Source organism: Cimex lectularius, unplaced genomic scaffold (genome assembly GCF_000648675.2).
Source record: "Cimex lectularius strain Harlan isolate CLEC.00 unplaced genomic scaffold, Clec_2.1 scaffold15, whole genome shotgun sequence".
In the NCBI taxonomy this organism is placed as follows: Eukaryota; Metazoa; Arthropoda; class Insecta; order Hemiptera; family Cimicidae; genus Cimex; species Cimex lectularius.
In genome coordinates this window covers 1,380,115-1,407,670 of record NW_019392667.1, presented here as the reverse complement: position 1 = coordinate 1,407,670, position 27,556 = coordinate 1,380,115, and the positions used below count along the sequence as shown (strand labels likewise).

Sequence of the window (27,556 nt, the reverse complement as noted above, 5' to 3'; positions counted from 1 at the left end):
TCATGGGTTCGAATCCCGCTTGTGACACTAACTTTTTCATCTCAACCTTAAAAAGAAAAATTAATTGAAATAATTAACATGGTCAATTAGACCACTAAACATAAATGGACTTTTATCTTAGGTTCCCTTCCGAGTGCTACAAAGCTCTGACTGAAAAAAATTCACTCATAAACTAATCTATCCTATTGAAAATTGAATTTTTACTTTTAAAAGACAATTTGGAAGGTCAAATGTATGCCAAAAACACATTTTAAATTATAAAATTTATTCATCTTTAATTATAATTTTGAATTTTTGTTCCATAATTTAGACATTTCACATAGGCTTGTATGACAAATAATAATAATAAGAGGTGTTGATGGCCACAATGTTTTTGGCGTTGGCACAGCATAAGGTGTGCCCTGCATTCAAACCCAACATACTTACAAAAGGTTTTTTTTTTTTCAAAAACAGTGGCAAGGGGGTTAATATGACCTCTGCTGTGGCAAACCCTCATAACAAAAAAAAAAAAAAAAAAAAAAAATTATTCTTTTATTCTCATATTTAAATACTATAAATATTCTGTTGCTACTTACCAATAATAATAAAACAAAAACAATAATTTTTTTATTGGCTATTATTTTTCGCCACTTTCACGCCATTCCCACTTTGAAGAAGTTTTTAGATTCATGTGCTTGTTTGGTAGTTGCTGTTGTTTGGTTTAAATCCCGCAACTGCCAAAAATTAAAAAAAAATAAATAAAAAAAAATCTTTAATTATTCCATGTTAAAAACACTTATAAAATTAATAATATTTAAAATAACTCTCTCCATTTTCATAATTCGACTCAGCTTCGTTGAATAAAAAAGTTAATTTGTACCTCGTAAAATTTTTTTTTGTTGAGCTATCTTTCCTTATTTAAGTTGCGATTTGGGCATTGTAGTTTGTAGTTTATTACCTCACAATTTGAAATTTCTTTTATTTCGTTTTTAAGCTTATTATATATTTATATACAAAATATTAATTATTATTTTCTTCAATTACAATACTATAATAAACTGTACTACTACTGCTAAATATTATAATACTTGTAAATGCTATAATAAACATAAAATAAAATTAGAACATTTATGGCTTAGCGGATGTTTGACCGAAAAAGCAAAATAAACCTACAATACAAAAAATAATAATAATAACATAAATAACTTAGTGATGTTTATAATGTTGTATAAAAAGAACTTTGATAGTTGCTGTTGATGGGTTTAAATCTCGAAACTGTCAAAAATTAAAAAAAAAAAAATGATGGAAAATGAAAGGAAATGTTTTTCTTATAAAGCCATATATTAATAAAAATAAAAATACCTATAAAATTAATAATATTTAAAATAACGCTCTCCATTTTCCTAATTCAACTCAGCTACACCGATTTTACATAATAATCATAATCGTTGAATAAAAAAGTTAATAGATTTTCATTGTAAAATCCCCTAAACCTTTACTACGTTTTTCTAAGATTTTGGGTATTGTAGTTTATTAACCCACAATTTGTATTTTCTTTTATTTCAATTTTCCGCTCCGGCAGCATCAAAAATTTGAAAAAAGCAGAACTCTCATTCAGACACTAGCTGATCTTCAAAAGTATAAGAATTTGGGAAAAGGCCTAAATCTCATTATAAATTCAAATAAATTTAAGAAAGCTATTATTTATTATTAGGATTATTATTATATTATAAGTATTGTATACAGTAAATAAGTTTTTTGAGATATGTATATCACTATTCCTTCCATAGTTCAAATCGTGGAAGGGGGCATCATCAAAAAAAGTTTTCAATGGAGCATCTCATATTTTCTAGTTTGGTAGATAAATTTTATTAATTGGATCTTGCTTTTTTCGATTATGCTATAAATTTGTCTGATTATAACAAATGAAATTAAACTTAATTAAATTGAACGTATTAAAAATAGCGTGTGGTTTAAGTTGGTCAGACTGATTTCTAGTCGAGTGGTCATCAATTAATGGTCGGGTTTACGTTTGTGGGGTTTGAGACAAGTTCGTTCTTCGGGAGCTGGACGCGATTTCTGCCCGTTCCACGATTTGATTCGGCCCTGTTTCGCCTCCGATGGCCGGCCAAATTCCGAAATGTCAAACGCCAACTTCAACAACAACAACGGAGCTCAGAAAATCCGATTGACAAGTGAGCCCAGGCCCGTCTCGGGGTCTTTTTATTTTCTAACACAAAAAAAATATTAGTTTAAGTTCTTGACCCTTTGCCTTTTGTCTACCACGTTTAGAACAGATAAAAACATTTTTCACCCCTTTTATTACAGATTTTTTTTTGCCATTCGGCCGTTTCGTCTCGATTTTCAAATTCGAAGCGTTGGCCGAACGTCAAACGCTGTCGAACTGTCGGATTCCATCCTAACACTTTCTGCCTTTTACAGTTTGTTTTACCTTCCAGGGAACTCTCTTCTAGAATATCGCATTCCCCTAAAATTTAGACAATTCGATTGTTTAAATTTTGATTAATTTAAAACGTTTCTTTACCAATTACATAATGGGTTTCGGTCTCGACAATAGCAGGCTATTACAAAACTGTTAAAGGGTTCAGTTCACGTTTTGATTCACTGCCTCGCTTTCAAAAGCCGGTGTGAATTTTTTTCCCTTCCGCAAGCGCAACTCTTTAATTAACCGCAATTGATTCATAATAGTTTAAAGAAATTACGTTTTAATCTTTAGTTTAAAAAATAAAAAACAAAAACAAAACGATCATGGACCATAACAATCAAGAACTGACTGACATTTCTCAAATGTTTGACATGGTTCTTTAACTTTTTGATTACAGTTTTTAAACAATTTTGAATATAAATTACAATTTAATGACAAATTTATTTAGCATACAGCAAATTTATTGGTAACACTTGCATTAAACAGAAACAAGAATGATGAAACACTCTTCAAAAAAATTTAGCAGCCATACTCCAAACATTGGAAATTCTGATTTTTACATCTAACATTTCAATGTGAAAACAAAGACAATTAAAACGAAAAAACAAACATTCAACATTAAAAAGTACGGGTTTGGTCGTTTCAGATGCATCGGTCGAGTTGTTATGGTGTCGTATAACATAGTCATACTCAAAACATTGGGAGTTTTAATTTTTACTTATAACGTCAAAAAATTTGAAAACAAAAAAAAACTTAAAAACTAGTGGTTTGATTGATTTGTTTGATTGGTCAAGTGTTATGGTCTCATATGACATAAACATAATTGGTCTCTCCCATTATGTAATTACAGTTTCTAACAATTATAATTTAAAAATGGATTGTTTATAAAGGATTTATTCGATAAATCCTGTACAAAAAAGAAACAAGGCGAGTACACACTCTTCTAAAAACCTGGGGGTCATACTCAAAACATTCAGGTTTTTAAATGATGAACAATAAAAAAATGTGAACACAATTTAAAATAACTTTCAACAATCAAAATATACACTCATTAAATAAACACAGAGGTCATACTCAAAACAGGGAATTATGATTTTTAGTTCTAATGTGTCAATGAAAGTGAAAACAAAGAAACACACATTTATTTACAAACAATTAAGTAATTAAAAACTGGTGGTTTGATTGATTTAGGTGACTCATTGGTCAAATCGTTATGGTGTCATATGACATAAACAATTGGTCTCTCCTATTATGTGATTATAGTTTTTAACAATTGTAATTTATAAATTGACAGTTTATAACAATTTATTTAATAAATCCTGTACAAAAAAGAAACAATGCGGGTAAACACTCATCTAAAAACCTGGAGGTCATACTCAAAACATTGAGTGTTCAAGATTTTTAAATGAGTAACGTGTCAAAAAATGTTAACACAAAAAGATACAATTAAAAAAAATAAAAAGTAAAGCCTATGGATTTGTGTGGTGTTTAGTTATCGTTATCTATTCATATCATATTTCTATCATTGTATAAATTCATTTTTTCACATTCTACATGTATTTGTATAATTTAAACACTGTTTATAAATCCTAGGCCCTGAAGATGATCTCAATAAAGATCGAAACGTTTTCACAACGAAGAAAATGTTTTTCTAAACCAGACCACATCTCTCGAAATAACTTATGGATTTGATCGTTTTAGGAGACTGTCGGTTGAGTCGTTATGATGTCATGGAACATAAGCATTTAATTCCATTTTCTGAATACAGTTTTTAACAATTATAATTTACAATTTGACAGTTTATAACAAATTTATATGATAAATCCTGTACGAAAAAGACACAAAGTGGGTACACACTCATCTAAAAACCTAGAGGTCAACATCTCTTTCGTTTTGTGAACAGTTTTTTAAAATTAATTTACAACCAAGTTCAGTAATTAAAAACTGGCGGATGGACTGTTTTATGTCCCTGCGTTGGTACTTATGGTATCATATGACATAAACATAATTGGTCTCTTCCATTTTGTGAATATAATTTTTAACAATTATAATTTATAAATTGACAGTTTTAACAATGCGGATATACACTCATAAAAAAAAGCATTTAGTAATCAAAATACACACTCATCAAACAACCTAGAGGTTGTACTCAAAACATTGGGAATTCTGATTTTTACTTCTAACATGTTAAAACAAGGAAACACAAATTTATTTACAAACACACTCAGTAATTAAAAACTAGTGGTTTGGCGGTTTTAGGTGACAGGTCGAGTCGGTAGGGAGACATATAACATAACCATGACATATCTCTTCCATTTTGTGAATACAGATTTAACAATCATAATATATGCTATAACAATTTATAATTACATTATTATAATAACCAATATATTCAGTGTACTGCAAATATATTGGATAACACCTATAAGAAAAGTCTTGAGTCGAGACTGGTACACCCTCATAAAAATAAACTTTGCAGTTACACTCAAAACTTAGGACTTTTTCATGTTTTACATTATCATGTATTACTTATGGAATATATCAAACATGAACAAACACAGATATATTGTTAAATACATTAAAAAATCAACTTCGCTCATAATAGTTTCATGGATCATATTACTTGAAATATTATAAAGACTTCTGAATGAATTAAAAAACATCCGTTTTGTGCTCCAAAGAACCAATCCTTCAATAACAGAAGATTTCTTGTTGAATTATGCTGGGAATAACTTGAAGTTTGATCATTTTACCAAGAGTTCAAATGTCTAGTTTGAATCTTGGCATTGCCCGTGTAATTTTGAATTCTTCTGCTTTTAATATGTTGTATTTCTGGCATGACAGGAATTACTTTATTTATTTGATCTTTACTGATTATCTTGGTATTGCATATCCTTGCTTCTTTGATCTGTCACTTGGATCATACATATTGGACAAAATTTTATAAAGATTTGTTAATTTGTGTGCTCTAAAGAACCAACCTTGTACGATTTCTTGTTGAAATTTGTTGTGTGATGGCCTCGTATTTGGATCATTTTATTGTACACAATTTCAATTTAGAATGGTCGGGTTCTAATGTTATGTCATTTATGAGTTTGAATAGATAAAAAGTATAGTAAATTGGTCAGACCTCATCTTCATTACGCCCAAATTGAGTCGTTGATGTTAGTACTTCCTGTACGACAGAAATTATTTTATTTTCAACATCTACTACAAAATACTGTTATTGATTTTATATTATCTTTTGTTCAAAAGTATTACAATACATTTTAACAATGAGTTGATAACGTGTTGTAAATCATACGTAAATACGGAAATAAAAATGCATAGAAAAAACCTTTTTATAACTACACTTAGAAATCAAGGTATTTGTAAATGATTTAATTAAAAATTACTTTTGTCCATTAATTATTTACTTAATACTCGAATTACTTATCTGAATTTATATTGACTCGTACAAATCATTGATTTCCTTAGTGACAGTTTTTTGCTGCCCTTTAAGTAAATAATTTATGTAATTTGAAATAAACCTGAATTGTAATCAATCATGTCCCTTAGAAGTTATTTTTATATATCAAACTGACCTATCAGTTTGGTTCTATCAGTTTAACATGATCGATAATACAACAAATTTTTTAATCAATAAAATTTGTGTATAAATAAATAATTTTATCAGATGATGTTTAGTATGAGTAGTATTTTTAACATTATAATTTTGTGTTGAGAGGTTTAACAAATGCAAGTAAGGTGTCTCAAGAAGTCTGTAAAATTGAGTTCAGGATTCAAAGTACTCGGAATCCATTACTTATCTATTTTATTTTGTCACCATTTATAAATTAATGATTGTTGATTTATATAAGCTCAGATCTCCACATGCACTTGTACATAGTTTAGCCTTTCACTTCACACAACTTGTTGGCAATTCCATCTTTTGTATAATTCACAATAAATTACAGGCAAACGTCAAGAATCACCCACCTTGGGAATTGGCAGTCCAGGGTTAGACCTCGGTCTTATCTGACCAGTTAGAGATTGGGCTCCAGGTGCTATCAACAGCTCAACAGCCCTTATCACTCTCCAAATCCAAACCCATGCACATTCACTCAGTTAAGGTGCTGGCTTCATATTCCTCCATCATCTACGTTTATTCAATCTAATTGAGGGGTACTCTCTGCCATCAGCCCACTCACACTAATCATTCATGCCAATAAATACATTCAGCCACAATCAATAAACACAAGACAGGATATCTATAAAGTATTATGTACAGTAAAACAGCTCTGTTTCCTCTAAAAATCTGTACAGGGGACCCACATACTCATTGCCGGACTTTAGCACAATTCTCATATTGGGTGGCATTTCTACAAGTTCTCTATATAGAGTCAAAGAATTTCACCCTTCTATCAATCAACCTTCTCTATATGTCAGACACAAAAAAGGTCCAAAATAGAGTCCGGCTGTCAATGACGCATGGCCTATCCTTAATCGGGTGAGGCTGACCCTTCTTCTGCGAGTCAGATCTTCTGAGGGCCGCCTCTGCCAATTCCGCCCACTGATGCTGCTGCTTTCTTTTAATGAAGTTTTTTAATGCATTTTTGGCATCAGAGGGCCGGATCGCAGTGGTTAATTTCAGAGGTTGGGACCGCCTCGTCTGCCTTTTCATTACTCTCTAAATCTATCCCAGGCTCCCAGACAACAACCACCGTTTTGATGCTCCACTCCATAGAATCTTTCCAACAAGGACACAAGAAGAGGGTCAATGGAAAATCATTTAAATGACAATTATCAAATAAATTATGTTTTATTAAACAAGAGAACAATTTATTTAAATTTAAAGGGGATGTTTTATCTTTCTTACTGAAAACACAGAAGCTATTGTTTTAAATATATTAATATTAATAATAATCGAGTCATGTGGCAGATAAATTATCAGAAATTGTGTCATCGTTCCTGTTTTATAAAATTCCATGGAAATGTTTCCTTTGATAAGCGAAATTCAAAACAAACCGGCTTGTAATTTTGTCTTATAAATACAATTTGTATTTTTGCGAATCTGGTGGTCATGGATGCGTGTGTATTTCATAAAGCTTCTGGATAGTCCAGTGAATATAAATTTCTTTTTTTGATAGTGTACAACTTGGAATTCATAATTATTGATTCTCAGGAGTCAGCCAACTAAGGACGATTGATTGCCATATCCTGTATTTATTGGAACTGTGTACATACTATATTGTCATTTAATCTAATAATAATATACTTTATTATTTGTATAGTATATGACAATTAAACATAATTAAATAAGAAAAAACAAAGTATTGTTCAGCATGGAAAAAGAAAATCTCTCTGCCAGAAGTGATGTGCCCTATTTTTACAATTAAAGCAAAAAGCAAGAACTACTTAATAAGGAAAACAAAATTTAACGAAAACAATTAAGATAAAAGGAAGACAAAGATTCATTAGAAATTGAATTCCACCACTAATTCATGCCAGTAGTGCCTGGCATGTTGAGCATATTCAATTAAATTCCTAAACTTATGCTTAAATAGAACATTAAGCTGGTGTTTTGCAGGTGTAAACGGTGGATCTCTGACAAAACGGTGCATTCGGCCAAAAAATGAACAACCCTAACACCTGAATTGCATAGAAGACACCTTTCATTTCCCAGAGTCTGAAAGGGGGTACTGTTTAGATATAAAAGATCACCTCTGATCTTGAAAAGCCATTGAAGTTCACCCAAAGACATGCCTTGCAAATTATCTGTAATTTACCTGAGCTGCTACCTAACTATAACTAATATAAGAAATGTGAAGTAGACGAGACTTTTTCCTTGAGTGTAGAAACGGATTTTAATTTTAAATAAACAAGTATTTCCTTAAAAATAGAGGGCCAATTGTTTACTTTATGTGGCGAGTAGAGTTCAGATGACAGCTCATTAGAGGGGTCATTCCACACCCTAAACCAGAGAACACCACGATTAATGATTTCAAGGGCAGCTATTTTTGGCAAGCGATAATCTGGGAGTTTCATTATTTTTAAAGTAAAGATTTGATTTTTTTTTTTTAATCAACGTTTACTGCATGGACACGGCTCTCATTACTATAAGCTTAAGGTCCTGGGTTCAAATCCACCATCCCTGTGTTCAAACCCAACATACAGATTTTTTTTCAAAAACACCAAAACCCCAAGGATTGATATGTCCTCTGCTGTTGTAAACTTTTGTTAAATAAATAAAAAAATTTTTTTTACAATCCAGACATTTCAAAGAGGATTTTTTTTAGCTAGCATTGAATTTATTTTTAATGGAAACTGATTAAGTTAATAGTTGTTCATTTTAATTCACATTCATGTTGGTTTAATGAAATATATAGTCTGCTGTAAAATAACGCTAAAATATTGTTTATAAGTTGAGTCATTATCAGTTTTTTTTATCAATTTTTATCATTTAAGTTATACAGTTGTTATAGTTATTTAGTATACAAATATTTTAGTTAAATTTAAGAAGTTGGGAATATCAGTCGATGGTTGTTGGCTGACTTCGTATCCTGGCCGACGTTTCAATTTAATTTCAAATCATTTTCAAGGCTGCCTGTACCTATCTAGTATGTTATTACATTTTTAATTTTTAGAGAATTACAAATATTTTTATACATACAGGCAAAAACCCTAACTCACCGCTTGATATCTAGATGCCCTCTTAGTACATGTTTTATTTTTATTACTGTAGACCAGCATATATTTCACTTTATTTTTCTACTCCATTGGTTGCTACGTACAATATTTTTAGTTCTTTTATGTGTTAAAAACGATTGGAAAAAGCTTTTTTTTATTCAAAATTATTCTAGTTATAAGCAAATCATGGCTTTATGTAGAACCACATTTTACTACATTGATGATTGTACCATACACAGGTGTGATTCAGGGTTAATACCAACTTTTATTATTTTTTATCAAGTTATTCTTAATTATAAATATACTCAATTAATTAAAGGTTTGAATCCTGCCTGTGAAGCAAATTTTTCATTTTGAAAAAATTGTGTATATTTTGTTGAGTATATGTACAACTAAGAATAACTTGATAAAAAAAAAACTTGTAATTTAGTTTCATTATTTGGAATTTTTGTGTTGCTTCTGAGAAAAAATTTTGATCAGATTAAAACAAAAAAAGAAAGTGAAATTTCAAAACAATTCAGTATTGTACTCATTAGGATAGGCAGACCAAAATAATCAGAAATGACAAAATTACAGGTTCATCACAACTATAACTTCTGAAATGTTTTATTTTTCAGCTTTATTTGGTTTGTTTTTCTCTAAAATCCGAAATTGCTTTTTATTATCAAATATCTTTAACTTATATTTAAAAAAAGTAGTAAGTATTTGAGGTGTTTTGTTTATATGTCACATTCGGCCATTTTGCTTTTATTAATTATTTATTTAAAATGTTTTTCAACATCTCTTATTAGTGCATGTTAATTAAATAATTCTGAGATTCATTGCTTTTAAAATGCATACTTTTCAAAAATTTCGTATTTAAATCTGCCGCATTTTGATTTAATGAAACAACAAATAATGCTATATTTTTATGATTTCTTGATGGGATATTTATCCTGCAATCTGGATATTAATCGAAGTCGTAACTCCCAGTAGTTGTATTATCTGTTTTTCCTGTGTCTGTCCTGAATAAATTTTACTTCCAAAGATCCTTAAACGTGGTCCAACACTTCTTTTAATTTTGTTATTAAAATTTTCTTGTTTGCAGATTTTTTAAATTTATTTATTTTTTAAACCAAACTATTGGAAACTACTGTAAATTCAATTAGGTTTGTTTCCTACCTCAACACAAATCTTGTTGACTTGCATTTATCATTTTTTATATTTATTTTTTAATTAACTTACATTAATTTCGTATGTGTTGAAAATGTAGTCCAACACTTCATTTATACTGTTTAGATAAAATTCGCATCCATGACATAAAACAGAATCAGCCGATCTGACTTGATTTTATCACTCTATAAATAGAACGATTGTATATGAATTTATTCTCAAATTTTACATTTTTGTACATTATATTTTGTGTAACGGGTTCACCAAACCATTAAATATTCAAATCAATAATTTATTTGTAATTATAGTTAAAATATAACGATAATTGATAGGTGTAAAATATAATTAAAAACAAAATTTTTTGTTTCAACAAGAATTCGTCATCAACAGGTTGATCATCCCAGATAATTGTGGCTATAGAATGTACATGTAATGCAACTATACCTGTAAAGACGCATAAAATGCAGTGAAAATAGCCCTATCAGGTTGATAATACTGTTAACAAAAGTAAAACATCACATCCTCTCTACACAACTTTGCAAAATTTATTTAGACTTTTTTTAAAAGTATATTTAAAACAACAGTTAAAATCTGTACCTAATGAAATAATATAAAATACAGTTCTTGGTAATGTTTTATTTAAGTATTTTATACACTGATAGGCAAAAAATTCCACCCAATTGATTTTTTTTTCATTTTCTCAATAAAAGAAAATTCTTACCTTAATTTATCTCTCTTGTTTTTATCAATAAATATTTGTTTACGCTATGTTAATTGGGAATATCAATTAGAGGTAAACACACTTAATCCTTAATCCAAAACGAGGATAAAGGATTTTTCAGTGTTTACTTTTTAGGGAATTTAAAATATTTACTCAGTCTCATTTGAATTCTGAAGCAATAAACTGTTTAGTTTTCATCTTTGTTTTCTTTTACCGCGGTAGCCGAGTGGTTAGCATGAGAGACTCTCACACCGCGGTCGTGGGTTCGATTGCCACCGTCGCCTCTGGCCCTTTTTTCACGATAACCCCCCCCATTTGAACACACATATATAAGAATTCGTCACCATGGCTAATATGCATAGATCATAAGGCAAAAAAAATCTTTGTTTTCTTAATTTAAATTTTTAACCTTAAAAATGCCACTTAGTGCTGAAGATGTTGTGTGTGATGTGGCTCTTATTGATGATGGACGTTCCATCAGGTATGCAGCAATTGCCAACAGACAAGACAGCGAAACACCATTAGACGTTTTCGAGAAACTGGGTCTTACCATAGAAGGCTCGGTTCTGGACGCCACTGGAGTGTTTTTTGACTGAGAATTTTGCGAAACCAGTACATTACTTTTGTTCAGACGATTCATCTGCTCCAGGAAGTTCGAAGTGTCCAAATTTCTGAATGCACTGCTCGAAGAAGATTAAGTCAGTATGGACTGACGGCTTCATAAGAGGACCAGAATTAACCAAACCCACAGGGTTGGCTCACATTTGCTCCAGAACACAGTCTTTGGATAATTGGTCTATTGTACTTTTTACAAATGAGTGTTGATTTGCTCTATGATGTCCAGATGGGCTTGAAAGAGTGTGGAGAAGGCGAAATGAAAGGGGCGAAGCCATGATATTTTTACCCAAGCCAATATTTCGAGGTAGCTCAGTGATGGTGTGGGCAGGAATTTCAATGGAGGGTGTTTGACGGCCACTCACTATGTGTATGAAATTTTGGAACATAGCCTATCTTTGTTGAAATAAGCAACAACACTATTCTAATACATGATAATGCCCGTCCGCATGTCAAACCTTCAACAGCATAACATTAGGGTCTTACCCTGGCCAGCCTGATCTCCAGACTTGAACCCCATCGAACATTTATGGGTTAACCTCAAAAGAAATAAGGGCACGTCCATCACTTCCTGATACACTCCACAATCTTGAAAAGACTCTTTGCGAAGAATGAGCTAACCTCCAGCAAAGAGAATTTCCAGAATGGTATCAAGTATGCCAAGGAATCATTGAGATGTAATTAAGACAAGAGGAGGAAATACACGATTGAAATACACATTGAAATGTTAATTAAAAATCTAATTAAAGAAATTTTATCTGTTCGCTTTTTTTTTCATTTTTCATTTTCCTTAGCAATTTACATGTTTTTTTTACTTTTTTAGATAAAGACTCAATTATTAAACGTAAAAAAATGTGAAACTTTGATTAATATATAGAAATATTTACAAATCAAGTTATATTACAAGTGGGTGGAAATTTTTGTCTGTCAGTATATTGTGGAACCCCTTTGATTTAAGACCATGTGCTTTTCCACAAACCTTACAAAGCCTACTCTTTCCTTGGTGTTGTGGACTTAATTTGTGCTTTTTTTTTAAAATCCAGTGCTTGAGTTTTTCTTTTTAAAGATATATTTCCAAGTCCTGATTTAGGAGGGTTTTGTGTTGCACCTAGTTTGGTTCTGGTTCCATGGTTTAGAGGGCTACTTTGGGTAATTGGTCAGCCTGTTCCACTTCCTTCTATACCTTCATGTCCCCAAAACTTGTTAAATGATATCTTGTGTTTTCTTAGGGTCATTAAGCAATTATCCCAGACAAGAGTTTAGAGCTAAAAGCATATATATTTAGTGTTTTATAGCTGCCTGAATGTCTGAGAGTATGTAAACTGTACCTTTCATATTTTTCTTTGTTAACTCCTGTGTACAAAGTTGATTGCATGGACCTTAGCCTGATAATATTAAAATATATATATATAAAATAGAATTATAATGAAATGTTTATTTGTTTTTCAGTACTGGGCGCCTGCAAACTCAGAAGAGAATTTTTTCGTAAGTTTTAATATTTTATTTTATTTTTATACATTTCTATATTATTGTCTGTTGATTTGCATTCATTGACTTACAAAATTAAAATTGAAGGACTTCAGAACAATTTAAAAAAAAATCAGTGCGAGATTAGCCTTTGTTATTGTTTCACTTTTGTTTACAAGGAAGGAACCACAAAGAAAAGAGATATAGTCAAAATCCAAGATAAAAATGTACACTCGAGCGTTTTTGTAATTTTTTTTTCTTGTACTTATTTGCATTCTGATAAAAAAAAGAAAAAAAAAAGAAATGCGTTGTAGGACAGAAATAGTGCTCTTGTGAACCACGTTTTCATTGACACAGTTCAATTAATTGAATCGTACGAAATTGTCAACAAGGAGAGAATTACTTTTGTCCTTTTTAATTTAGTTAACTGTCTTCAAATCCTATCGCTGTCCCTTTTGATAGCACATCCAATAAATTCGGGTTGAAAAAATAAACGGAAAAATGAACTAGTTTCTACTCTTCTAATAATTCTACCATTATAAAATTTTATAAACAATATGAGAAATGATAAGAAATTAATAGCAGTTGTTTTAAAAATGAAAATATAACTATTATATTCTAGTCCAAAATAAATAAAATGGATCAATAAATAAACTATTTTTAAATGATTTAAAGTTTATTTATTTTTATATTAGTAAATTTAAAAAAAATTCTTACTATCGCCTCTGACCCTTTTTTATGATCCCCCCCCCCCCTTATGCAAATAAAATATAGTCTGGCGTGGCTAATATGCATAGTTCATAAGGCCTTTAAAAAGTAACTAATAAATAAATACATTAATTAGTTAATTAAAAATAGATAAAAGTTATTATTCCTCTTTAAATTAGCTTAAATCATAATTATTATTTTACAATGAAATGAGATGAGCAAAACAGAACTTAGTTTATGTAGAACTCTACGATTTTTCTTTGATATATTGAGTTGACAAGAAGATAATGACTTTTTATTTTTTTATTTTTTTGTATCTGGTATGGTTTTAACTATTTGAAGATGCATTGTCCATTGTTTGCAATTACTTTTTGTCATCTTTTAGATATCATGTCTATTCCTTTTGCTTAAAAATTTCCATCTTTTGAGTCCATGAACGTTTGAACATGTTCAAAATTTTCAAAGTTTTGGCCGTTTAAAAATATTGTAATGACGGAAATAAATAGTAATCATAAGGTGAAATGTCTGGAGAGAGTGGCGAGTGTGATAAAATTTCCCAATTCAAATTAGCTGGTAATTGTTTGGTCCACAACGGGTGTTGTCGTGGTGAAAGTTTACACCTTTTCTGTTTGTTAGTGCAGGCCATTTTTGTTTTATTTGAAGGTCTAAATGGATTAGCTGTTCACAGTACAGTTAACATTCACTATTAACCATTTGTCCTTGTGGTAAAAGATCAAAATGCAACGGGTCAGGCATGTCCCACCGAATGCACAGCATATTTTTTTTTTTGATTTGTTATTTTGGAAATAAGCTTTTATGCAGACGTTTTCATCACCTGTTACCAAGAAGAAATAGGTCGTAAGAAAGAAGAGGAGTGAGAACAGATTGAGATATGATCTGTCAAATTCCTTTCACTGAGTTCGTTGAGGATCCATGTTGCATACTTTTGAATAAAGCCAAGTCTTTGGATGTTTCCAATGGTATGGGAAATGTTTAACATCTCTCCTAGTTCTCGGGTCGTCAAAAAGGGATTTTCTTCTAGCCTATGCTTCAATATGTCATCATCAACTTCAGAGGACATCCACTGTGCGCATCATTGTTAAGAAGATTTTTTTTTCTCTAACTCGAACAAACCATCATTGGACTTTACAAAAATTTACAGCATTAGCATTACTAAACACTTCACACAAATTTTCAGTTGAGACATTTGTATTGAAGCCTACTAAATTTTTCAACACAATTAAAGAGGCGTTCTTTTTTATTGTATATAGTACATACTTTATTGTAACAAAATTACATTTTAGTTTTGCTAAGTTTAGTTTTGCAATAAGTATAGTAGTGAAGGTTGAAATGGGGTGTTGGTGTCCGAGTGGATCGAAGTCAGGATAGCTCCTAATAACTTTTACTCTCCAGATGTCACCCACTCACCCAAGAGTACTCCATATTCCTCAAGGAGGGAGTAAGCAACCCCTTCTTTTCACGTTAATAAATTACATTTATTCCAATAAATTAACACAAACACAATGCTCGATAGAAACATAGAAGTCTGGTCACATTCACTTCCCCAGAGTACTAGATATTCCTTGTGACGGGGTAATTACATAATTTATCCAGGTTTATAAGGAAGTGAAAATACATACTAACCTGCTAAAATAATTTATTTACATACATTTTTTTTAAACATACACATAATTACATATATGTACTAATATATATATNTATATATATATACTGGTAATAAACGCCTCTGGAGAAACCTTAGGAGAGATCCTAAATTTAAAATTGTTAAAATATTATTATGTTTAAGTTTATTATGCCTTAGTTCAGTCAAAAATTTGCTATGGGATTGTTTCATGGGGTGGAACTAATTTAAATCCATTAATTATAATTCAAAATTCTCTTTTGAGAACTAACCTTTCTAAACCTTTTAGATTTAACACTAATCAACTATATGATATTTTTCCAGTTCTAAAATTTAAACAATTGTTGTTAAAATATTTTTGATTGTATGTCTTTAAATATAACCTTTTTGCTGAATCAAACAATGAGTATCAAACAAGATGAAAAGTAGTTACTAACATTTTTGTATCCAAAGTAAACACTAATTTTTACTTCAATTAATTATTCTTTCTATGTAGGGCTGAGATGAAAAAGTTAGTATCACGAGCGGGATTCAAACCCACGACCTTTGGCTCGGTATGCTGATGCTCTAACCAATTGAGCACTTCGATTGAAGACACGATAGCTCAAGTGGTTAGAGCCGAAGGTCGTGGGTTCGATCCCACTTGTGGAGCCAACTTATTCATTTCAACCAAAACCTTACATAAAAAGATTAATTAATTGGAAGAAGTAATTTGGTCAATATACCACAAGATATAATGAATAAGTATAGGTGTTTATGTTAAGGCCCTAATTTGTATGGGACATGATGTGAGATTGTGTACAGACCCTTATTTACAGTGTACGAGCATATACATACTGATTATTTAAAATAATAAGTATAATGGAGAAATAGATATTTACAGTTTAACAAATAGGAGGGACTAAAGCAAAATGAGTGCATTTGCATTATTTAGTTTTTAAATTTTATGTAATAGTCACCAGTCACCAAGCCTTTTCTCTTTCATGTGTCGGTTGTTTTGGGACGGTGGTAGGGTTTGGGTCGATATTTTTAGTTCAGTACCTAAGTAAGTGTTCCTCACTACCATGGGACAACTTATTAACTTCAGAACCCGATTTTGAACTGCCTGATCCTGTATCACTTGAGACTTGCTCACTGATGCCCATATCTCACAGCTACGCATCCAATTGGTCGACAAGTATATGCAACGTTTCAGGGGCAATGCTTAACCCTGGACCTGGTGAAATTGCGGTAAAAAATGCGATGGATAAAAATGCAGTCCATAATAAAAATGTCAAAACAGACCCTTTTTTATTATTTAAACCACCAAATTTTTTATATTTCCTATTATGAATAAGAGATTACTGATTGAAGTGGCGCTTAAATTTGCTTTTGCTTGCTGCTCGATTTGGGTGTGATCGCAGTCACCGTTGCTCAATACCAATAAAGCAGTCACCGATCAAATCCGTTAGGCGTTTTACTGAATTGTATTCTCTGTTTTTTGGATTAAAAAATCATCTTAATTTTTTCCTTCATCTAGTAGTATCTTTAATCCTTTAAGCATTTTGGCATTTTTTGTCCACGTTTTTATTTTTTAGTTTAGGGGGATAAAATCACTTTGTGTGATTTTCCTTTCTTTTTTGTTTGCTTACATTCAAATACAGAAATGGTCAAGGTTTCTGGTGATAGGCCATGGTTAGGAAATTGAATCGATTTTTAGGTAAAGATCAAAACACGTCAATTATCACAAAAAGGTTTCATGCCCAGAGGTAATTTAGACTTTTTGTAGAGAAGAAAGAACAACTGCCTGGTAACCTGAGATTTAACTGAGGTTTGATGTTGGATGGCTTCCTCTTGGAGATTTATCAGTGACGTTTCTACGCTACTTTTTTATGTGAAATATACCATTGCGATTTTTACAGGTTAAGCTTCACCCTCCACTTTTCATATTAGTTGCTTGTTTATTTTATTGGCATAAGGACTGTAGTCTGCAAGGCTAAGTCTGAATCACCGAAGCCAAAGCCACAACATCATCAGTAAAATGCACAAACTTTAACACAGAGGAATGGGGGTAATCTGCAGTATACAGAATGTAGAAATGGACCCATCCGCTTCCTAGTGGAACTCCAGCCAAAAAATGGCTTTTTTTACTAAAGAAGTGAAAACAAAAACTGAGGCAAAATATGCCTTTTAATTTATGGATTAAACAAGTGTATTTGTAAACAAAAGTAATAGAGAAAAAACGTAAATATTGCACTAATAATCCTATAATTGAAAACATTTTTTTTTTGCCAAACCAACAATTATTATCTTAGTATTGTACTTTAACATAGAAATGGATGGGTAGATCTTGCTGGCTGTAAATTCAGTTTGCTATTTCATTATATGTCAAATTACAGGTTTTGATGTTGTAAATAGGTGTAAATTATAATTAAAAGTTTCAAAGTCTTGATGAAGTGGATATGTTTTTGGAAAGCTCGAGGAACTAAGTATTTTCAGTCCAATTTGCCTTATCCCTGATCTTTTTTAATGTATAAAATAAATTACAATTAATTAAGGTTTTTAGTTGAGATAAAAAAGTCAATGGCACGAGCGGGATTTGAACCCACGATCTTCGGCTAGATACGCCGCTGCTCTACCACTTGAGCTATCGTGACCTCGATCCACTCGGACACCCACTTCCCATTTCAACCTCACCTTTTGAATTTTTCCTCCTTTATCTCAACTAAAAACCTTAATTAATTGTAATATATTAATTGATCAAGCGGACCACGAAATTAGTGAATATATGCGGACCACGAAATTAGTGAATATATATATTAAAAAAAAATTAAAGGGTATTTCATTGACAATTGTTTCCAGGTCTTCCTGATACGTTTGCAAAGATTAGTGTAGATGGGTCAGGGCAGTGCCATTCAACAGATACATGCAAAGGCACTCTTGACCCACAGTGGAATCAGTATTACGACTTATACATTAGCAAGAATGATAGGATCACGATTAGCGTATGGAACCATAGGAAGATACACAAGAAGGACCGAGGGGGGTATCTTGGAAGCGTCCAGATCACATCTAACGCCATACAACGACTCAAAGACACCGGATGTACGTTTAGTAAAAAAAAAGTATTTTTGTTTATTTTGATTTTTGTTAATTGAAATGGTATATTTCAGATCAGAAACTTGAGTTGTTAAATTTGTTACTTCCGTCGTATTATTGCGTAAGGGGGCATATTGTGATATCGCTTCTATCATGGAGTTGTGGCCGCAACTCGCCACTCAGAGAACAGTGTTCCCCTTCTTCTTCAGTGTCGCCGCATACCAACGAAAGTTCCCAGGAATTGCCATCGGGATGGGAGGAAAGGAGGACACCCGAGGGGAGGTTGTTTTACGTTAATCATAGGACTGAAACGACCCAATGGACATTACCAACAGCTGAACGGTAATATCACGTATTTATTATCGTAGCATACTATTATATTAAAAAAGATAATAAATTTTTTAAATAAATATAAAATATAAGTTATTTATAAATATAACATTATTTATGTTTATATTTATTTATTTATTTTTGTATAGATCTGGAGGAAGTAATAGCACAAATACAAATGGAAGAAATGAAACACCGTCATCAACTAACAATCGTAGAGAAAGGTAACATCAAACCTATAGCCATAAATTATTTTTGTTTCAAATGTGTCTGATTAGATTCACTAGTTAATAATTAATTTGTTAAATAAATAACGTATTATTTTTTCCAGCCTGAACACGAGTTCGGATTCATGCCTACCAGGTCTGCCACCATCTCAAGCTCGAAGAAGATCTACAAAAACAAGGAGTAGCCAGGGAAGCCGACACAATATCCAACAACCTTCTGACCTCCCCTCAGGATACGGTAAATTTTCAAAACCCGTCAACACCCGTTATTAGGATTTTCCTTTATGAATATATTTTTAGAAATAAGAACTACCGAACAAGGACAAGTGTATTTCTACCATGTTGCGACTGGAGTCTCGTCCTGGCATGATCCAAGGGTGCCGAGAGGCTTGGATACTGAAGCGGTCGGAGAGCATTTAGGCTCCCTACCGCCTGGGTGGGAGGCGAGACATACACCTTCTGGAAGGGTTTATTATGTCGACCACAACAAAAGGACAACCCAGTTCACCCATCCCGCACTTTCAACGTTCTTACGTGCAGGAGGAAGTGGACTTAACGGCCACGCTACTAATACTATGACTGCAGAAAATCCTCAACCCAACGGAGAACAAGAGTAAGTGAAATCTATAGATTTAAAAAGTGATAGATGTTCGTAATTTTTTACTTCTTTTTTTTTAAATAGGGCTAATGCTAACAAAGAAAACGTAAAAGAACCCGAGGGCGAGCCGCTTCCTAAATACAGGAGAGACCTCGTTGCAAAACAAAAAATACTCAGAGTAGAACTCGGCACTCTCCAGCCTCAAAGCGGGCACTGTAGACTTGAAGTTTCAAGGCAGGAAATATTTGAGGTTTGTAAAGAATTGTTTGAAAAATGTTGGTACTATATTTCTAAAATAATACTACGTAATTATGGCTATAATTTGATCATTATCGATCATTTTGGTCTGTCAGGTTTATCACCTTACAAATTACAAAATTTTACACTTGTTTTTATTAATAATGCAAAAAATGAACAATATCTGTGCAATTTGGTCATTGTCGATAATCCTGGTCTACTTACCATGTCAGATCCCAACACTGAACATAAGTGAAATGCCAGAATTGGTCCAACCTGGATAGGCAGATCATGATGATCGGTAATGATTTCATTACAGGTTCAACAACCACACAGTAAAATAATATAATTATTATTTTAAAATGGAATTGTTAAGTGATTTTTTAAGTTTAAAATTTAAATGTTACATAAATTTTTGTATTGTTTTATGCTTTTTTTAATGGTACAATACTGTTTTCTATTTTAGGAATCATACCGACTTGTTATGAAAATGCGGGCAAAGGATCTTCGTAAACGACTGATGGTTAAGTTTAGAGGGGAAGAAGGTCTGGATTACGGCGGCGTGGCACGTGAATGGCTCTACCTCCTCTCTCACGAAATGCTCAATCCACAATACGGTCTATTCCAGTACTCGACCGAATCGACCTACACCCTTCAAATAAACCCCGACTCAGGTGTCAATCCCGTAAGTTGTTTTTTATTTTATGTTCATAGTTTAAAATAACAATGAAACTAATCGGTTTTCTTTTTTGAAAATATAGGAGCATTTGTCATATTTTCATTTTGTGGGAAGGATTATTGGAATTGCCGTTTTCCACGGGCACTACATCGATGGTGGTTTCACTACGCCTTTTTACAAAATGCTGTTGAATAAACCTATAAACCTGGACGATATAGAAAGCGTTGATCAGGAACTGCATAGGAGTCTCACATGGATACTGTACGCCGATATTTTCCATACTCAGTAATTTAATAATTCCAATAAATATTTCTTATAACTTTTATTTCTTAACAGAGAAAATGACATAACAAATGTCATCGATACAACATTCGCCGTCGAATTCAACAGCTTCGGTGTTCTAAAAGTCCACGAGTTAAAGACTGGAGGGAAAGACATCCAGCTGACCGAGGACAACAAAAAGGAATACGTCAAGTAATATGAATCCCATAAAATTAAATCGATATTTTTTAGATGGTTAACTAAATTTTTTTTTTTTTTTTATTCAGGCTGTACGTGAACTATAGGTTCATGCGCGGCATTGAACAGCAATTTTTAGCCCTGCAAAAGGGATTCACCGAACTTATCCCGCTCCATTTGCTCAAAACATTCGACGAAAATGAACTCGAACTCATTATTGGTGGGCTCGGCACAATAGATATCGCCGACTGGAAGGAAAACACAAGACTGAAGGTATTTCAATTATAAAATATCAACAGAAAAATATAGAATTTATATATACACTCAAAGGCCAAAAAAAAAAAAAAAAAAAAAATTAAAAATAAATAAATAAATAAAATAAATAAATAAGAAAAAAAACCTATTCTTATTTTTATCATTATATTAATTAGAACAAACATATTTTAATGCAATCCAAATTAAATGAGATCAGGAATTAATTAGATTTAATTAATCTTTTTAAAATTATGATGTGTTGAAAGAAAATTCACCAAAACACCAGAACAACTGATAGTTTAATATTATTTAATGCAATCCAAATTAAATGAGATCAGAAATTAATTAGTTTTAATTAATTTTTTAAAAATTATGATGAGGGAAGAAAATTCACCAAAACACCAGAACAACAGATAGTTTAATATTATTTTAATGCAATCCAAATTAAATGAGATCTAAAATTAATGAATTTTTAAATTTTTTAAATTATGATGAGTTGAAAGAAAATTCACCAAAACACCAGAACAACTGATAGTTTAATATTATTTTAATGCTATGCAAATTAAACGAGATCAGAAATTAATGAGTTTTTAAATTTTTTTAAATTATGATGAGTTGAAAGAAAATTCACCAAAACACCAGAACAACTGATAGTTTAATATTATTTTAATGCAATCTAAATTGAACGAGATCAGAAATTAATTAGTTTTAATTAATTTTTAAAAAATCATGATGAGTTGAAAGAAAATTCACCAAAACACCAGAACTACTGATAGTTTAATATTATTTTAATGCAATCCAAATTAAATGAGATCAGAAATTAATGTTTTAATTAATTTTTTTAAATTATGATGAGTTGAAAGAAAATTCATCAAAACCCCTGACCAACTGATAGATTGATATTATTTTAATGCAATCCAAATTAAATGAGATCTAAAATTAATGAGTTTTTAAATTTTTTAAATTATGATGAGTTGAAAGAAAATTCACCAAAACACCAGACCAACTGATAGTTTAATATTATTTTAATGCAATCCAAATTAAACGAGATCAGAAATTAATGAGTTTTTAAATTTTTTAAAATTATGATGAGTTGAAAGAAAATTCACCAAAACACCAGAAAAACTGATAGATTAACATTTATTTAATAATTTATTACCTACTTTTGCTCTTAATAATATTTCCTTCTCTGGCCTTAAGACTTCTAGGCATCAAGTAAATAACTTGTTGGAAACGGCAAACCTCGTCTAACCCATCTCTGTATCATGTCAGGAGAACATACTGGCCAATTCATTATGGCAATCTTTACATTCTCCAAGTAATGGACAACTCAAGCTACAAGTGGTCAAGAATTATCATGCAATAGAATAAAGTTGTCCCCAATAAATGAAGCAAATAGGACCATAGCTAAAAGAACATGGTGCAGTAAAAGATCCATTATTTATGATAATTTGGTACAGGCATGGACGTTGGTTCCACCCCATACCATTACTGTCTTTAAAAAGGTGAATCACACATGGCACATGAAGCGTGTCTCTCTATGTTCTTCACTTTGTCTCTGCACATAGTCCCGGTCATCCGATTGCCCCCGAGTACAGCCCCCCTTTTGTTTAACTTCCAAGTGATGCTGATTTGCGAATAGTCGCCCTTCTACACGATGCCTCTCTAGTAGTAAACTGATGCGGGACATCTTGAGGCTATTCTCACAAAGCCTTCTGTTAGATCTCACCCGTACATTACGGATCATTTGGATTTGACTGTCATGGAAGCTGTTAAATGATCCGTAGTGCAGTAAGAGCAATAAAACGCTCATCCCAGGCATTGTACATCACGGCTGATTACTACCTTCTCTTCAATTGAGACTTCCAGTGGCCCTAAACCACTGTAGACTGTTGGAAGGTCGAATGCGGCACACCAAGGCTTGGAGTATGTGACATATGCTACATCCATATTGGTCAAAGCATCTTAAAATAAAAAGGCGAATTCTTCTCGATTTAAAGCCATGCTTTTAAGAAAGAAAAAAAACACTTGACAAGTGGAACCCTGGAAATGATAAAATTGAACTGATTCTCTTTACTTTCAATCTAAAGGATTAATAACACTCTATAAAGGTAAAAATAGGTTATTAATTTTGTAATTACGTTTTAAATCAACTATTAATCTTCATGCTTAGTTATTATGGAAAATAAATTCAGTTGTCCTTTTTTTTTCCTCTTTGAGTGTATTTAAAAATGGCTTCATTTGATAATTTTAGTCATGCTCTCAGCTATCCTCTTTAATGTAGAGAAAGGTACATGTTTGTATAAAAAAAAAAAAATCTTTTCAGCATTGCACTTCGACAACTCCAGTGGTCGTCTGGTTTTGGGAGATAGTGGAGTCGTTTAGTGAAGAAATGAGAGCGAGGCTGCTGCAATTTGTAACTGGGAGCTCTAGGGTACCTCTCCAGGGATTTAAATCATTACAAGGTTTGTGCTTTATTTTTTTGGGCCAAATATTGACACGGTGAAGTTTGGAGCTTGAAAGTTGACTCTCCGGTGTTTTTCCTCCTTTCCAATAAATATTTCATATACAACTTTTATTTCTTAATAGAGAAAATGACATAACATATGCCATCTCTACAATAAATTGCCTTAATATTAATATTAAACAGTAATTTTTTTAAAATTTTTTTATTGTTTATTTAAATTAGCATTTACTGGTGGGTTACCGGGGCTGCGCTTCCATTGCGTGAAAACCGCCAAATGCAAGTATTACACTTGTAACCGCTGCTCGGGTTAACCATTTCCACAAAATGAAAGTTTGTGCGAGACAAACATGCTGCTCGTAACTGCACCTACTGCACCATCAGCATTTGCTATCATGGCGATACTTTACATTAAGAATAAAAAGGAAAACAAACGAAGAAAACACCACATTTTCTTCAACGTATCCTCTATCTTGTTCTTATTATGATGACTTCTATCTTTAGCACTCACCAAATTGATACAGTTGGGTAAGTCGAATGCATCCCTACTGGTTCATTCTGAAGCTTGAGACGCGTGTGCTTTTACATGTAGAGAAACAGATGTGAAGCACTTTGATTCGCACTAAAAAACCGGCAGCTAACCTCGAAACATCTTAATGCCAAAAACTTTCTGGTCCAGCTAGGTATCCACAACGTGAGACATGTTTCACAAAACAGTTCCGAGGGTAATTTTTAACGTCCAAGTTAGGCAACCTGCACATTTTTCTGGTTTCTAATTTTTGTAAAAACCATCTTGTTTTTAATTATTTTGATATTACTTACATTTTCTAATTTTATTTTATAATTCAGCAACTTTGCCAATTAGTTGTTTTGTCAATAATTTGATGGAGTAAGTTGAAATTTCTTTTTAAAAAAATTACCATAAATTTATTTTCATTTTAAAAATTGTACAATAAATTCAAACTATTTACATAAAACATTATTATTTAACTAAAATGATTAGAAAAATTAATCTGATGCTGGGTGTTGGTCTCGAGCCATAAACTCATGTTCAACCGACATTGGGTCAGTCTTCACTTACGGGTTTGTTGAACTACTCAAACCTGTTTTGGCATTGCGCCATCTTCAATGAGGAACTGTCTGAGTACGACTATGTGCTGTCACTAAGGGCATTTGTGGTAGGGAGTGTGGTCGTGGTGTTCATTGGTCGGTCATGATGTCAGTTATTTTCAGTTGTTGGTTTTGAGTTTTTGTTAATTAGTTGTCATTGGTTTGCTTCTAAACATTCTGTGAAGAGATTAGAAGAGGTGAAAGGTTAATTTTTTGTACTATTGTTACCTTTTACACTTCAGAGCTCTTCCTATTAAGACTCCATTTTCAAAAGTTGGTAAAAACTAATTAAATAAATTCAACAACCCTGAAAAATAGAATAATATTTTTATATTTATCTTTATAATAGCCAAATTTAATCAAAAATTAAACATTTACAAAGTAAATAAAGAGAACAACAAATTGTTAAACTTTTGGAGATATTCTGTGCAAAACCTTGAAAATCTAAAAAATATTTTAGCATTTATCAGTATCCGTCAAGTCTGTTATCTTATCCAATATACAAATAATCAATTGTTACCTTTAAAAAAACAAAAAAAGTTCATAGTCAATTTTCTCAGGTGTCAATAGAGCTATGCCGTAATAGTGCATATAGTTTGAATTCTGGTTTCACTTTGAATCTAAAAATGTCTTCAAAGTGGGGATGGCATGAAAGTGGCGAAAAATAATAGCCAATAAAATAAAAAAAACAGTCTGACAAATTTCCTGGGTCTCAAATGTGACCCCACCCTGGATGTGTTAATTATCCTCAAATTAATTAACATTGTCACTTGTATAATCTTCCCACGTTATCAGTCATTTATTTGAACAATAATATATTTCAAACAGAATCTTCATCGTGCTGCATATTAGTCTGCTTAATATTTTTTTAAATACGTTTTAACTTTTTTTTCTTCAGTTTTTTTTTTTTTTTTTTAATTTTAGGCTCTACCGGGGCTTCTGGGCCAAGGCTGTTTACAATCCACGTGACAGACGCCCCGCAGGAAAATCTGCCAAAGGCGCACACGTGTTTCAACAGGATCGACCTCCCGGCGTACAAGACTTACAACAAATTGTACGACAAGCTCTGCCAGGCTGTCGAGGAGACATGCGGATTCGCAGTTGAGTGATCTGAAGGGGAAAAAGAGGGTAAAAAGCTCAAAGAACCAGAAAATTGGTAAAGAAGGTTTTTATTTTTCTGCTTTTTTCTTTCATTCTCACTCTCTGCCTCTAAGTTATTCATTTATTTTATTTCAATTTGAAAAAAAAAAAAAATTGCAATATTTCTTATTAACATACAACTACAAGACTAGATTTAAAAAAAATTACCGCTAGTCTTGAACTTGTTTTTTTTTTTTTTTTAAATCTACTTGAAAACAAAATAATTTTACTGATTATCTGTGATCTTGCAATATTTAATCAAATATTTTTTTAAAATTTTCTGATAAACATAAAACCACAATCAATAGTTAAAAAAAAATGACTTAAAGTGATCATTGTGTTCATCATATCACAGATTGCAATGTCAGAAGCCTGTGCCTTAAATGAAATCATATGAAGAAAACCCCTTGTATTTTAATTGGTTTTAAGTTACTATAAATATTATTAACAGTGCCTTAATAAGTACTGAGTAACAGGATACTATTTTTATTAAATTATAATAATTCAAAATGTATTATTGCAAAATACAATTATATAAACAAAAACTACTTGATTTTTTTTTATTATCTTTTTTTTTTAAATTGTGCTTGGTAAATTTCTATGCGTGCAAACACAGTTTGGGAACTATATTTTAGTTTTTGAATTTTTTTATTAATAAGAAAAATTTAACACAAAGACACAATCATTTTAGAAAGTTTGAATTAAAGCACGACAGAAGCACCAATCGTCTTTAAATCTACATTTCTATAATTGTAAATTATATTTTTGTAAATAAACAGTAGATAGGAGAATTTAATTAATTATATAAACGATATAAAAGACAGATTTAAACATTATTATTATTATTAATATTATTATTTTGTGTAAATAGCGAGTTGATGTAGTGTATTTGCCATTAGTTGAGATTAAGGATTTGTTAAGTTTTTAGATTTTAAGAGGCAAAAGATTTGCAATAGTTATTCTTCATATTTTACTACTTTTTCTTTCTTCCTGAGATATGTTTATTTTATTATTATTATTATTTTTTTTTTTTTACAGATAGAAATAAATGTCTATTTTTAATTTGTATTAACTTTAACGTTCGATTGAATACTGTCTTTCAAGTGTCCTTTTTATCAGGAATGATATTTTTCATGTTGTCTACAAAATAAATACTGCTTGTAATGTTGTCGTTTTAAATACAACCCTTATCAAACATGACAGACTGTAGGAGAAATTTGTTTTTAATCTTGTTCTATACAGTCTTCCAGTCCTCCACTGTTTTTTTAAATCAGTGATAAAGATATGATAAAAAAATTTATGCTGGTATGATTTATGAACAAGGTATAACAGAAAGAATATTAATTAAAAAAGAAAAACCAATAGACAATAATACGTACCAGTATAAAAAAAAAATATGTAATTATGAAAAATAAAATATGTAATTGCCTATCCACCTTTATATACAATTAAAGATAAAATGTATATTTCTAATGTATAAGAAAAGCCATATATATAGAAAAAACAGTTCTATTGTCAAAAAATAGATCATACCAACATCAAAATAGCTTAAAAATAATAATAACAGATCTTTCGCGACA

The 27,556-nt window shown here is 31.4% G+C and overlaps 1 protein-coding gene across 1 annotated transcript; it reads left to right on the top strand.

Annotated features, from left to right (window-relative positions):
• Positions 1–1,970: 1,970 nt before the first annotated feature.
• On the top strand, positions 1,971–26,072 carry LOC106673793 (E3 ubiquitin-protein ligase SMURF2). Its single transcript, XM_014406065.2, has 14 exons — positions 1,971–2,174; positions 13,032–13,067; positions 18,241–18,483; positions 18,552–18,819; positions 18,957–19,031; positions 19,139–19,272; positions 19,335–19,647; positions 19,717–19,882; positions 20,336–20,554; positions 20,631–20,809; positions 20,885–21,022; positions 21,097–21,280; positions 23,589–23,727; positions 25,761–26,072. The coding sequence occupies exons 1-14, from the start codon at positions 2,120–2,122 to the stop codon at positions 25,943–25,945; spliced, it is 2,334 nt and encodes a 777-aa protein (XP_014261551.1). The 5' UTR covers positions 1,971–2,119; the 3' UTR covers positions 25,946–26,072.
• Positions 26,073–27,556: the final 1,484 nt, after the last annotated feature.